Consider the following 13,613-nt stretch of genomic DNA (forward strand, 5'->3'; position numbering starts at 1 on the left):
GGGGGCGGCTGAGCTCCAGTGTGAGGGCAGGAGCCAGGAATCAGCAACAAGACAAACAAGACAACGGTGTGGAGTAAAATAAGATACACCCCGCAGCTCTAATTGTGATTCTTCAACAGTAAAGTTTGGTTCCAGGCCTAATTTCTTTATATAAGCAGCCAGGCTTTAAAGGGATAGTTCGCCTCTTTTGACATGAAGCTGTATGACATCCCATATTAGCAATATCATTTATGAACATGTTCTTACCCCCTGCTGCGTCCTGTGAGCCGAGTTCCAGCCTCGTTTTGGCTCCAGGAAAAAGTCAGACCTCACAATCGCTTGGCCCTATTTTCTCTCCCTTCGTATCACTGCCGCCTGCCGCCTGCCGACAGCCGCGCCTGTTACGGTGTTTGCTGCTCGGAAGCAGGGGACTGCTCGGTCTGCACGGTCTACACAGCAGGCAAATGTATTACTCTGTTGAACGCATATTGTTTTGAGAAGAAAAATGCTTTATTTTTTAAACCCCAGCCAACTAGCCGAACTACCTTTGTCAACACCAAAACGAGGCTGGAACTCTGCTCACAGGACGCAGCAGGGGGTAAGAAGATGTTCATAAATGATGTTGCTGATATGGGATGTCATACAGCTTCATGTCAAAAGAGGCGAACTATCCCTTTAAGGTTCTCCATCCACTGGGATGAACCAGTGTTGTGTCCACATATAACAGACAACTTAGCAAAGAACATTAAAAAAAAAAGCTACTTGTCACAGAGACACATCATTTGTTCCCGCTTCTTTAGCTGCATCTATGAAAAACAGCTTCATAGTTTAAACTATTTTGTACATTTACGTTAAAACTGCTTTCAGTTACCAAAAGAGTCAAATTCATATAAGAAATTCAGTTTAAAAAAAATCCTAATCCCAAAAAATGAACGTTATCACGTCTAAAAGTAGAAAAGTAGGAAAAAAAACAGACAATAATAAAAATGATATTTTATTCAACATCAAGAAAAAGTAAATAAGACTCAATTTAAAGCTTAAAAAGGAATATAAGATATAATCTAATGACTAATTATGGAATAATTTATATAAATTAAATAATTAAACTGTTTTATGCCACCAGAAATGAATAATCTAGAAGCTCTTTGTGGGTTTTAGACTGGAATTAAGATTTGTTCCCATTTCTTTAGCTGCATGTGTGAAAAACAGCAAAGATAACACAGTCTGACAGACAGAAAACAGGATTTCTGCAGCAACAAGGTGATTCCCAAAGAGCTGTTAGCTGAAAACTTGGCATATCTCAGCATGGTGTGCAGTGTGTCCTTAAAACATTTGAGGAAACTGGACAAGTGGAGGACAGAAGAAGAAGTGTCAGGCCTAAAGAACTATCTACAGCAGATGAACAGGATCTGAAAGTGATGTCCTTAAGAAAGAGGAAAACATCCAGCAAAGACCTGACACAGGAGCTGAGAGATGCATCTGGACCTTCAGCTGATCCATCTGCTGTTGGCCCAAGCCTCATCAGAAATGGGCTCCATGGAAGGGTGGCTGTCAGGAAGCCGTTCTTAAGGAAGGGAAACAGGGAGAAAAGGCTGAGCTGTGCCAAAGGACACAAGAAGTGGGCTGAAAATCAGTGGCAGCAGGTCTGATGGAGGGATGAATCCTCCCCAGAGCCCGGAGCTCAACATTACTGAAGCAGTGTGGGGTCATGTTGGCAGAGAACGGAACAAAAGGCAGCCCACATCCAAAGAAGAGCTTTGGGATGTCCTTCAAGAAGCCTGGAGAACTATTCCTGAAGACTCCTTAAAGAAAGGACAGAAAGCTCGTCTGAGAGGGTTCAGGCTGTGTTGGAGGAGAAAGGAGCTCAGAGCACAGTACTGTGTACAGTATTTTTCTCCATAATGCTGGATGGATGGGGCATTCATCAGAGGATGGCTGAAATACTTGTGGGTGAAGTGCTGAAGCTTAAGAAACACAAGGTGCAACATTTCTTCACCTGATTAAAACTGTGGTGCACACGGAATTTATCAAGACAACAAGTGGACATGAAGTAACGCCTACAGTAAAGACTTTAATCCCTCCGTCACGGCCACAAATCGAGGTCACAGCGAACATTTTAAATGTACACTTCTGATATTTCTCAACCAACGGTGTGTATTTCTTTTCTTTGATGAAGGACACTTTGCCAGAAAAGAGAATAAAGCCTTTCAAGGCGTTGCACATAGAGGAGCGCTGTCTTTGTTGTGTTAATAAAGACCAACCGAGAGTGAAGGGGAGCTGAAACAATGCTGTTATTATTCAGACGCACAAGGTCGACCACAGGAAAGAGTTGCACTGGCTCCAGCAGGATGTGAAACGGAAAAGGAGGTTTGTTAGAGCAGCTCGTGCGTCTTATCTCTGATGCTACCACATGACAGGAACAAATGCTCGTGTCTCAGCCGCTAACGTGGGAGGTGATTAGCCTAATGGCCTCTGGACCTGATAGCCAGTAGCTTTGGTATCTCACAGGAAGGGAAACCAGAGCCCGAGCAGGCGAGCCTGTGGTCAACAGCTGCCACACAGACCGATCGAAGGCCAATTGATTAAGGCGATCACTTCTAATCCTTTTTTAATTGTATTGCTGATATTAAGCAATGGTTGGACCAAAATTTTCTTCATTTAAATTATGACAAAACTGAATGCATTGTGTTTGGGGACACTGTGACGGCTGGCTTTGGCACCTCGTCTTCAAAGCTTAGTTCAACTGTCTGGGAGTGACCTTTGACCTTTGATCTGCGGTTGGACAGGCAAATTAACAATGGCTGTGTTCGAAACCGCATACTACATACTCATCAATCAGACAGTATGCAGAGCGTTTACCCACAATGCATTTCGCTCCTGCCCGAGCCGAAATCAGCCGGCCTGAAGCTGATTTCCCTTAAGCTCTAAACTCTGTAAACTTTAGCAACATTTGAAACATTTTCAGGCGAGAAAGTAGTCGTTTAGATCCCCAACGTGTTGAAAACCTGACAAAATACCGGCTGTTTACCATTTTGTTCCCACGAATTCAGAGCTACTAAAGCTAGCCGTAGTGAGCAACGCACTTCCGGTTATTTTCACAAAATAAAATACCCGTTGCCTTTTATCATAGGGAAAGCCATTACGATACAATTGGTGCTTTTGTTTTGAAAACAGGAAGTGAACCTACCCTCGTTGTAGCTAGCTTGAAACTGCCGTTTTGACAGGAAATGATGATCGGCGACGTCACGTTATGTTGCATCTTGGGTAGTTTGAGTATGAGTAGTAACCTCATGATGCATACCCAACATTTCGGCCAATCTAGTATGCATCCGGGAACTTAAAAGTTAAAGTTAGTAGGAGTAGTGGGAGTAGTAGGCGGTTTTGAACACAGCCTATGTCATCGGGACTAGTTTTTTCCAGTTGCGTCTCCTGGCCAAAGTTAAAATGTTTTTAAGTCGTCATGACCTTGAGAAAGCCATCCATGCCCTAATAAGTTCAAGGTCAGACTATTGCAATGCTCTTTATGTCGGCGTCTCCCAGTCTTCTCTCAGTCGCCTTCAGCTGGTGCAGAACGCTGCTGCCCGTCTTTTAACCAACACCAACAGACGTGTGCACATCACTCCTGTTCTTAACTTCCTCCGTTGGCTTCCTGTCCTTTATAGAACTGATTTTAAACTTTTAACGTCGGTTTTTAAAGCTCTTAACGGCCTCGCCCCGTCGTATTTATCTGAGCTTTTAACAGTCCTGGTAGAGCTCTGAGGTCAACAGATCAGTTTCTGCTGGAAGTGCCCAGGTCAGAATACAAACCCTGGGGTGAGCGAGCCTTTTCCCAAAGCTGCCCCAGGCTCTGGAATAAGCCCCCCGTCCAGCTGCGTCTTATTTCTGACCTGGGCCTCTTCAGATCTAGGCTAAAAACCTTCTTATTTAGGATGGCTTTTAATACCCAGTAGTAAGATGATTTTTTTCGATTTTTTTGTATTTTATTGCTTTCACTGTTCTTTTATTGTTTTTATTTGTTTTTACTTATTCTTCTCTTTATTTATTACCTGCTGTAAAGCACTTTGGTACATCGTAATGATTGTCTCTAAAGGGCTGTAGAAATAAAATACAGATACATACCCCGAATTATTTCAGTGTGTTTTTGGGGGACTGTTGCCATGGTTATTATATCCAATTCAGCATTTAAAAGCTTCAGGTATTGTTTACGACTCCATTACCACCAAATCCCAGACAAGAGTGACATTCTGTAGTCATCGTCTCTGCTTTTTTTTGCTTCTCTGCTGCATATTCAAAGCAGCCAAAGTCCCAATAAAGCCTCTCACACACTGGAAAAAATGCCCCTCCAAAAATAAGTAAAAAAAACAACAAATACAAGACGTTTTTGCTTGAAATAAGCAAAAAATCTGGCAATGGAACTAGTGAAAATCGGCTTGTCAAGATTTCTTGAAATAAGATGTGATATTTAGGACTTTTGAGATAAAAGTGATCTTGAAATTAGCTTAAAAAACTCACTTTCATTTAACAAGATATTCAAGATGTATTGTATTAAAACAAGTCCCTATATCTGGCTGAAATGGTACTTGTTAGGCAGCTGTGTCTTATATTAAGTGTAAAGAGATATTTTAACTAGAAATGAGACAAATATACTTGGTAAGACTTAGATTTTTTTCCAGTGCATTTACTTGCACCCTTCCAGCTTCATATATTCTCTGTGATCAAACTTTCCTTAAAGCGTGCAAACGCGCTCCTGAAGGCATTCGGACCACAGCGAGGCCTGACAGTGACTCCGTGGGGCCAACTCTGACTGAGAGCTGCCAGAGCAGTGGCAGGACGGCGCCGTAAAGCGGACAAATTAGCTCGTTTGCAATGATTACAACCCATTAATCCTCCGCAGCACAGCACATGTTCACTTGTCACAACCAATATATCTCCTGGCTCAAAGCAGAAACACAGCTGTGATGTCATGCTCGTCATAAAAGTCAGGCCGTGAATAATGACGAGAATGCGTAATGAGCGTTTGCTGGGTTAATGCGGGAGTTGCTCAGATCAAGGTGAACTAAACGGTGGTGATTCATGTTTCTGTTTCCACAGAGCACTCAGAGAACCGTCCCTTCTCTCTTTTTCTGCAAACCTTACACTGGAAAAAATGCCCCTCCAAAAATAAGTAAGAAAAACAACAAATACAAGACGTTTTTGCTTGAAATAAGCAAAAAAAAATCTGCCAATGGAACTAGTGAAAATCGGCTTGTTAAGATTTCTTGAAATAAGATGTGATATTTAGGACTTTTGAGATAAAAGTTATCTTGAAATTAGCTTAAAAACCTCTTCAAATGAAAAAAAAAGCTTGTTTCATGTGAAATATGACTCAAAACAAGATGTTTTCAAGACTTTTTCACTTACGATATTCAAGATGTATTGTCTTCAAACAAGTCCCTATATCTGGCTGAAATAGTACTTGTTAGGCAGTTGTGTCTTATATTAAGTGTAATGAGATACTCAATGAGACAAATATACTTGGTAACATTTAGATTTTTTCCAGTGCTGGAAAAAAATGCCCCTCCAAAAATAAGTAAGAAAAAACAACAAATAAAAGACGTTTTTGCTTGAAATAAGCAAAAAATCTTCCAATGGAACTAGTGAAAATCGGTTTGTCAAGATTTCTTGAAATAAGATGTGATATTTAGGACTTTTGAGATGAAAGTGATCTTGAAATTAGCTTAAAAACCTCTTCAAATGAAAAATAAGCTTGTTCCATATGAAATCCGACTCAAAACAATTTGTTTTCAAGACATTTAACAAGATATTCCAGATGTATTGTCTTCAAACAAGTCCCTATATCTGGCTGAAATAGTACTTGTTAGGCAGTTGTGTCTTATATTAAGTGTAATGAGATATTTTGACTAGAAATGAGACAAATATACTTGGTAAGACTTTGATTTTTTCCAGTGTAAACCCGAATCATCTTTTGCAGCCCAGAATTCGGGGCATATTAGATAGAAGTGGCAGGTGGGGGTAGAGGGATGAAAGAAATCCACAGAGGAAGACTCACTTTGAGGTTTTACATCATGTAGCAGCTTTCCATCTGCAAAGACAGAGAGATAGAATGAGACAAAGAGGAGAGGAAGCGGTGATTAAAGTCCGAGCCTCTGTGATGTGACTAACAAGTGAAGTCTCAAGTTCAGCATGGCGAGGAGAAGGAAGCTCTTCTGCTGACTGTGCTCACAGAGCGTCTGATGATAGGTGCGTATCACTGCTGCGCTCATACCACCGGGGATAAAGAGGGTGAGGGGAACAGTGCTTAAGGGAATCTTTGAGTAATCATCTCCATGTACGAGTAAAAAATCAGGCCTATTTATGATTTATTTAGGGTGGATTGGTTGCATATTGTAGTGGGTCTCTAAGTCATTTTAGAAAACATTTTATGGTTTTTTTTTTAATTGATTTTGCTTCTTTTCTGATGAACTCTGAGATAAAGTTTATGTAAGGCAACTTTACATAAGAGAATTGTCCAAAAAAACATCTGTTTTACAGGAATTTTTACTCTGAAAGGTTGAGATCAATGTCACAAAAAGGAAAAAATGCTGGATCTGAAACTAATAAAACATGTTTCTGTGGCATAAATATTGTTGTCGTTTGAGCTCATCATTCAGATATGCCTCTAATCATCTTAATAAAAGAAAAATGTACCTGAATTTAACTACATTGTGCGATATACAAACTGCCAGTGGAGATTAAACTTTCACCAAATGGAGACATTTTTAAATCCAGGTTAAAAACATTTCTTTTCTCATGTGTCTATGCATGAAATCTGCACGATATCTTTGAATTTATCTGGACTGTTGCTTGCTTTTAAATTCATTTAAATGATCTTATTTGTTTCTCTTTATATTCTTTTATGTATTTTTAATGCTTCTTCCACTCCCCGCTGCAATGCTTTTATTTTATGTGAAGCACTTTGAATTGTTTTGTACATGAAATGTGCTACAAATAAACTTGACTTTGATTTGATTTTGATTTGATATGCTGAGTTTACAACAACCCAAACATATCTGCCATTTATTTTAATCCTTAATATGATTGTCGAAAGCTGTCAAAGATTTAGGATAAATACATGAAAAAGAAAGTAGACTCTGGTTCCGTTCTAACGGTTTACACATCAGGACAAAATAAGAAATCTACAGGTCCTTACCAAGTATGTTGTCAGTCATAATTGGAAAAAAAAGAGTGTGAAAAACTAAGTCCACCCTTTCTATTTCCATGTAAATTAAGAAAGTAAGTAGCAGCCAGGTGCTGCTAATTAAATGCACTTAATTAACTGATCATCAGTCAGTGTGAGCACCTCTATAAAAGCAGAAGTTCTGTCAGTTTGCTGCTCTGGAGCGTTCAGGTGTGTGCTAACTCAATGCCAAGGAGGAAAGACATCAGCAATCGTTGCTGCCCATCAACCTGGGAAGGGTTATAAGGCCGTTTCCAAACTATCTGGAGTCCATCGTTCTACAGAGAGAAAGATTATTCACAAGTGGAAAACATTCAGGACAGCTGTCAATCTTCCCAGGAGTGGACGTCCCAGCAAGGTCACCCCAAGGTCAGAAACCCAAGAGCTACATCTCAGACTCTGCAGGCCTCAGTCAGCACGTTTGGAGGAAACCAAACACAGCACATCAGCACAAACACCTCACACCAGCTGTCAAGCACGGTGGTGGAGGGCTGATGATCTGGGCTGGTTCTGCAGCCACAGGACCTGGGCACCTTGCAGTCATTGAGTCCACCATGAACTCCTCTGGATACCAAAGTGTTCTAGAGTCAGATGTGAGGCCGTCTGAGAGCGAAAGCTGGGCTGAAACTGGTTCAAGCAGCAGGACAAAGATCCCAAACACAGCAGAAAATCTACAGAGTCTACAGAAAGAAAAGAATCAAGATGTTGCAATGGCCCAGTCAAAGTACAGATTCAAATGTGTGAGACTGATGATCTCATAAAGAAAATGTTTGCTCAAAAATAACTAATTCAAATAACTAACAAACTAGTTAACCGTGGGATGTACTTAGTTTTTCACACTGCTTCTGGATTTTGGCTTCACTTACGTGTAATATGTCACGTGTTGCTGTTCCTCTGATGTTGTATTTTTGTAATTCTGTCAGACATGACCATTTTTTCATTACATTAGCTTTCAAAGATTCATATTTTTGTCCAATCAGATTTTTACTCTCATTCTTCAACTCCCCCCCCTTTGTCCAAACTTGTTGACCTCAAAAGGACCAAGATGACAGGGGGCCTTATGCTGAACTTGAGTCTTCAAAATGACAGTTTACAAACCATTGTTTGCTATTTTATCCATTACAGTCAGAAACAAACAATACTTCTGAGGCCAAAAACTATTTACATGTCAAACAACGCGTACTGGAGTCGGCTCAACCACTGAAACATCAGGCAGTGAATAATTTGTTGGCAGTGCTGAATAAGCCAAATCCTGCCAGAAAAGTTCATAAATGCGGTCATGTGCTAATCACATTACCGTGTATCGTCTGCAATATCCCACAGCTCCGTTTACATGTGTTTTCTTCTCTTTCTCTCGAATAAATCCAATTTTAAAATTAAAATTCTCAAAAAACGCCTTTTTTAATTACATATCTTTTCATTTTGTGTCAATAGTCAACCGAACAAGCTTAATGCTGTGACTGAAACTTATTCTATAAATTCATACCACCTGCTTATGCGAGTGGAAATTCAGTTCAGGAGATAAGGTAACAAATTGCTGCTCTGCGGAGCTCTCATCCCGTGAATGATGGTTTTGAGAAAATGAACAAAAACTGATGTTTCACTTGCATACACCTACAGCAGACGTGTCTGTGTTAGCTCTTGTTTGGTCCACAAAATTTGCTGCTTATGTCTGTTCACAAAGAAAGGTGTGCCAGCAGGGAGAAAGCATGAAGTTGGGCCTCACTAAAATACTATTTTTACAGAGAATGGAAGAAACTATGTTGAAAAAGTCATTAGTTTTGCTGCTAGGGGGATTTCTGAAAGCTTTTAACTAGCTTTAGCTAGCTTAGCTCGCTTTAGAAAGCATTAGCTAGCTTTATCTAAAGGAGTATAAAAATGAGCTACATCTAGCAACAGGTGTCAGTTAGCTCACCACATTGTAGCTGCTTTCCCTGATAAATTAAATCTGAAAACTGTGCACTTATCTACCAGCCCCTGCACTGACATTTATATTTAAAAAACATACAAAGAATGAAAAGAATGGACAAAGCATGCAGAAATAAGTCAAGAGCCAAAAGCTGCTCGTTGAAGCTCGGCGAGCATTGAACAGGCAGCTGTGCAGCTTTGCTGGCGAATGTCGCCTTTATAAAAAGGTAAGTGTTCACTGACAACACCAGCTGTTAACATTACGTCTCATTTATGCATAAATATTAGTCACTAATGATACGATGCCTCTTGCGATTTGATTTTTCAGATGTAAAACTAAATAGTTCAGCCCAGTGCGGTTATATTTCTCGTCAAGCCAGCGAGTAAAACATCCATTTTAAAGTCATTGCCTGTGCATGAACCAAAAAGTGCAATGACATTTCATTTCAAACAGTCAAGCATCATTCAAAAAGTGAATGTCTGCACTTCTAATTCGGTGACACACTCGGCATGACACACAATATGTCAAGTGAGTTGGTGTACAGGATAAAAGGCCCTGCCATCGCCATGCTCTGGGGAATCTGTGTCAGTCCACACTGTGATTTCTTTTCCAACGCATACCTCCTGTTCAAACAGGCCTGCAATGTTCTGCCATATTACAGGGAGTGTATATATGATAATGATGATGATGAAAATGATGATGGAACCCAGAGGGGAGAAAGGCCTTACTCTGGGTGCACAGTCCATCTGTGCAGTTCTCAGTGGCCTCGCTGTTCCCTTCACACATCTTGCCTCGGTGTCTGGGAGCTGGAGAATTGCACTCCCGGCTCCGCTGCCTCTCACACTGGCTGCTGCACACCGTCCATTCGCTCCACTCGTCCCAGCCTCCGTCGACTGCAACAGGAGAGGATAAACAGCACGGAGTTTATATAGAGGGGTATATAAGCTACACGAGGCTGCGTGAGTCAGCAGGTACACTCGGAGATAGAAATACAAAAAAACATGGAAAGGTGCAACAGCAGGTCAAAGACCAGAAATATATTGTAGCTGCATTATGACTCAGAGAAATGACATTCAGTTGTTCACTGTTCTTTTTAAAAGATTGACGTCATCCTCATGTTTAAATGATATAGTTTGATTCTGAATCTGACTGATTTAGCTCAGCTGACAAAGCTAACGAGGTATCTTCTTTGTTTAAGCCGCATGCAAAGAGAACGAGGGCCCGAAGCAAAGTCTGAGACGCCCTGCAGGGTCAGTGCACTCTCAGAAAATAAAGTACAGAATTGTACCTTTAGGGGTACGATGGCTTGTCCCTGGGGCAGTACCCTCAGAAGGTATAGTTTTGTACCCTTGTGGTTTGTACCTTACAGAGACCAATCTTGTACCTCTGGTGGCAATTTTGTATCCTTATACTGAAGTAGCCTAACACAGACTGTCTATTGTACCCCAGCATGTAGAAATATATATATATGTACCTTTTGGACCCTCAAAAAGATACATATATGTACCTTTTACTACTTGAGTACATATATGTACCTTTTGGACCCTCAAAAAGGTACAATAATTAACCCTAGGGGGGTACATTAGTATAGATTGTACCTCAGGGGACAAAAATGGACTCGTACCGTACCCCTATTTCTGAGAGTGTAGTTACACTTCTTGTAGCAACAAAGTCTTTGAGGTCTTGTCTTGTGGATTTTCACTGGTTCTTTCTGCAACAAGGGCTCGCAGTACTGCAAATATTCTCAGGCTGTCATGCATGCACAGTTTTTTTTGGTTGTCCATTCAAAGGTCTGTCATACTTTCCTCACACTGTAAGGCGGTCCACGGTGGATTTTAAGGGTGCATATGACAGCAATATCCTTTTCAGAAGACCGTTTGCTGAAATTGAATCGAATCCATCCTTCCCCTCAACCCCAAATTATGATCAATCAGTCCAAACACCTAGGTTTGGTTTGCCTTTTTGGCAATTCAACCTGCAGTTTTCTCAGAAGTCTTCCTACTTGACCCCTTCAGCCTAATAGAATAGTATAAAGCAGCTGATTGCTGGTTAAACATAGGTAGGGCTGGGCGAGTTAACGCGTTATTATCGCGTTAACTCATTGATTATTTAACGCCGACAAATATTTTATTGCGCATTAGCGCAGGTTTTATTATTTATTTTATTATTGTAAAAGTCTGTTGCTCACAGGCTTTTATTTTGTAAAGGAACCGGAAAAGAAAGTATTCCACCAAACATGGAGAAGGGTACGGAACTTTTACTCGGCCATTTTCATGTTAAAGTTCTTCCAGACGGCGGAGTCGACAGAACCAAAGTCATCTGTAAACTCTGCCAAGTTGAATTGTCTTCTCAGCGTAGTAGTTCCAGTCTAAAATATCACTTAAAGGCAAAACACACAACTGATAGCAGCAAGTCATTCAAGGAAACAGACAGTGGAGCGAGGCTTCTACATAAAAACTACAGAAAGATGCTGATGTTAAAAGTGTGTTTGCACAACAAATGTTATGGCACTTTCATTCATATGGCAGCACATTTAAAATAAAGCTAAATGCTAAAAGCTATACGCTACTTTGGATTTTACGTATAAATGCGATTAATCGTGATTAATCAGGGAAATCATGTGATTAATTAGATTAAAAATATTTATCGTTGCCCAGCTCTAAATATAGGGAGTCAGAATATTTACAAAGCCAAGTCATTTGCAACACCTTCCTATCAATGGCTGTGAACAACAGCTAACACACTAATACAGCTGAGTAAATGTAAATAATGTATCTGTTTTGGTTAGAAATGTGAATATTATTATTTTGTCCTTAACTTGATGCTATTTGAGGATCAGTCCACTGAAATGTAACATTGACCACAGGGGCCCACACCTACTGTAGTAAATCAGCCATGATACAGGACAACACTTCCGTGACATTTTTCTTGACACAAATATGGTATGGAAACAATAATGGGAATAATCCCCCCATGCCTTTAAATGTCCAACAGAATTCTGCACCTTTGCTCATCTGCCTGAAGATGCTCGCACTCAAAAGGCAACAACCTTGAATCAGAAAGGCTTGTTCTTGAGAATATCTTTCACTGCAGTTCAAAAGAAGAAGGGTTTGACTTCTTATTGTGCTCGTGTTTCCGTCCGCTGGCACTTAAAGATGAGCGTGGAATCGTTAAGCTGCTTACAGAGTTTATCTGAGGGATCTCATTACTAAAAATGAGCGAGTAGTGTGAGATAGGAGCCACTCGCTTCCGTACTGTACACTGAGCGCTCCTCTGAGGCGGAGGATTTTCACCTGTAGAATAATCTGAACTGGAATTTGGACCAGAGGTGTGTAGTAACAAGTTACATTTACTTGAGTAAGTTTTTGAAAACATTATACTTCTAGGAGTAGTTTTAAATCTCTATACTTTTTACTTTTACTTGAGTAGATGTGTGCAGCAGAAACTGTCCTCTTACTCCGCTACATTAGGCTACAATGAGCTGGTTACTTTCCTTCTTACCTCTTTGGTATTCTACGCCTCATTATTTTTATCCCCCCGCGTACGCCTCATTTTAATGTTTTATTCTGACAGAGAGAGAGACTTCCGCCAAAGGCTCTACCACCTGACTGTGTTCCACCAATCAGACGCAGCCGTGCGGTCTGGTCACGTGACCATACTCAATCTCAGCGGCGGGACGGGTTAGCTTTAGCATTAGCAGTCGTAGCAAACAAAGAAAGAAACAGATGAAAAATGTCAGAACCAACGGTGGGAAATGAAGACGCAGACGAGGCCTCATACTGAAAGCATGTTTACCTTACAAAGAGTGAGAAACAGCAGCTACATTATGTGTCTTCTGTGTCAACCAAAACAAACGCACATTTCAGCAGAAACTCAACATCTAACTTGAGGAAACATGTAGCGCTAAGTTTCCTAAACTCGTTTTTTCCCCCCATGGATAGGTGAATGTTTGTTTTTTAGGTTACATATGGGTTACATATGTTTTAAACATTTCCTAATTCTCTTTTATTTTTTATTGAAGTACTTGAATTTACCTGGATTATATTAATTTAAGCTATTTTGTAATAAATGAATTCATTTTAATTTATTTTATCAATTGGATGAACTCTAATTTGCCTAAAGATGATTATTTAGTATTTTTGTCTGTCTGATTGAATGCTTGTGTTAACAAATAAATCAGACGTTACTCAACAGTTACTCAGTACTTGAGTAGTTTTTTCACCAAGCACTTTTTTACTCTTACTCAAGTAATTATTTGGATGACTAATTTTAACTTTTACTTGAGTCACATTATTCTGAAGTAACAGTACTTTTACCTGAGTACAATTCTTGGCTGCTCCACCCACCTCTGGTTTAGAGGTGGAGGAGTCTGCATGAACCGAAGCCGTCAGCTCCAGCTGCGTTAACGCCTGAACTCAGAGCTTTTTCTGCTGAGAAGTACAAACACTGCAGGTGTTAAGAGGTGTCTGCATTCTTCGGGAAGAAACAACACTTCCAAAATACATCGAA

The 13,613-nt window shown here is 40.3% G+C and overlaps 1 protein-coding gene across 3 annotated transcripts in view; it reads right to left on the reverse strand.

Annotated features, from left to right (window-relative positions):
• The window catches only part of LOC142381874 (netrin receptor UNC5D-like), a 318,795-nt gene that overhangs the window by 85,206 nt on the left and 219,976 nt on the right, over positions 1-13,613 (reverse strand). For 2 of the 3 annotated variants that reach the window (XM_075467164.1, XM_075467162.1), the window contains exons 7-8: positions 9,833-9,997; positions 6,029-6,061 (exon numbers count right to left, since the gene is read on the reverse strand). In XM_075467164.1, the coding sequence (XP_075323279.1) occupies positions 6,029-6,061; positions 9,833-9,997 (198 nt within the window). The remainder of the gene's footprint in view (positions 1-6,028; positions 6,062-9,832; positions 9,998-13,613) is intronic. The other variant, XM_075467163.1, reaches the window with a different exon arrangement.

The sequence above is a fragment of the Odontesthes bonariensis genome, chromosome 6 (assembly GCF_027942865.1).
Source record: "Odontesthes bonariensis isolate fOdoBon6 chromosome 6, fOdoBon6.hap1, whole genome shotgun sequence".
Classification (NCBI taxonomy): Eukaryota; Metazoa; Chordata; class Actinopteri; order Atheriniformes; family Atherinopsidae; genus Odontesthes; species Odontesthes bonariensis.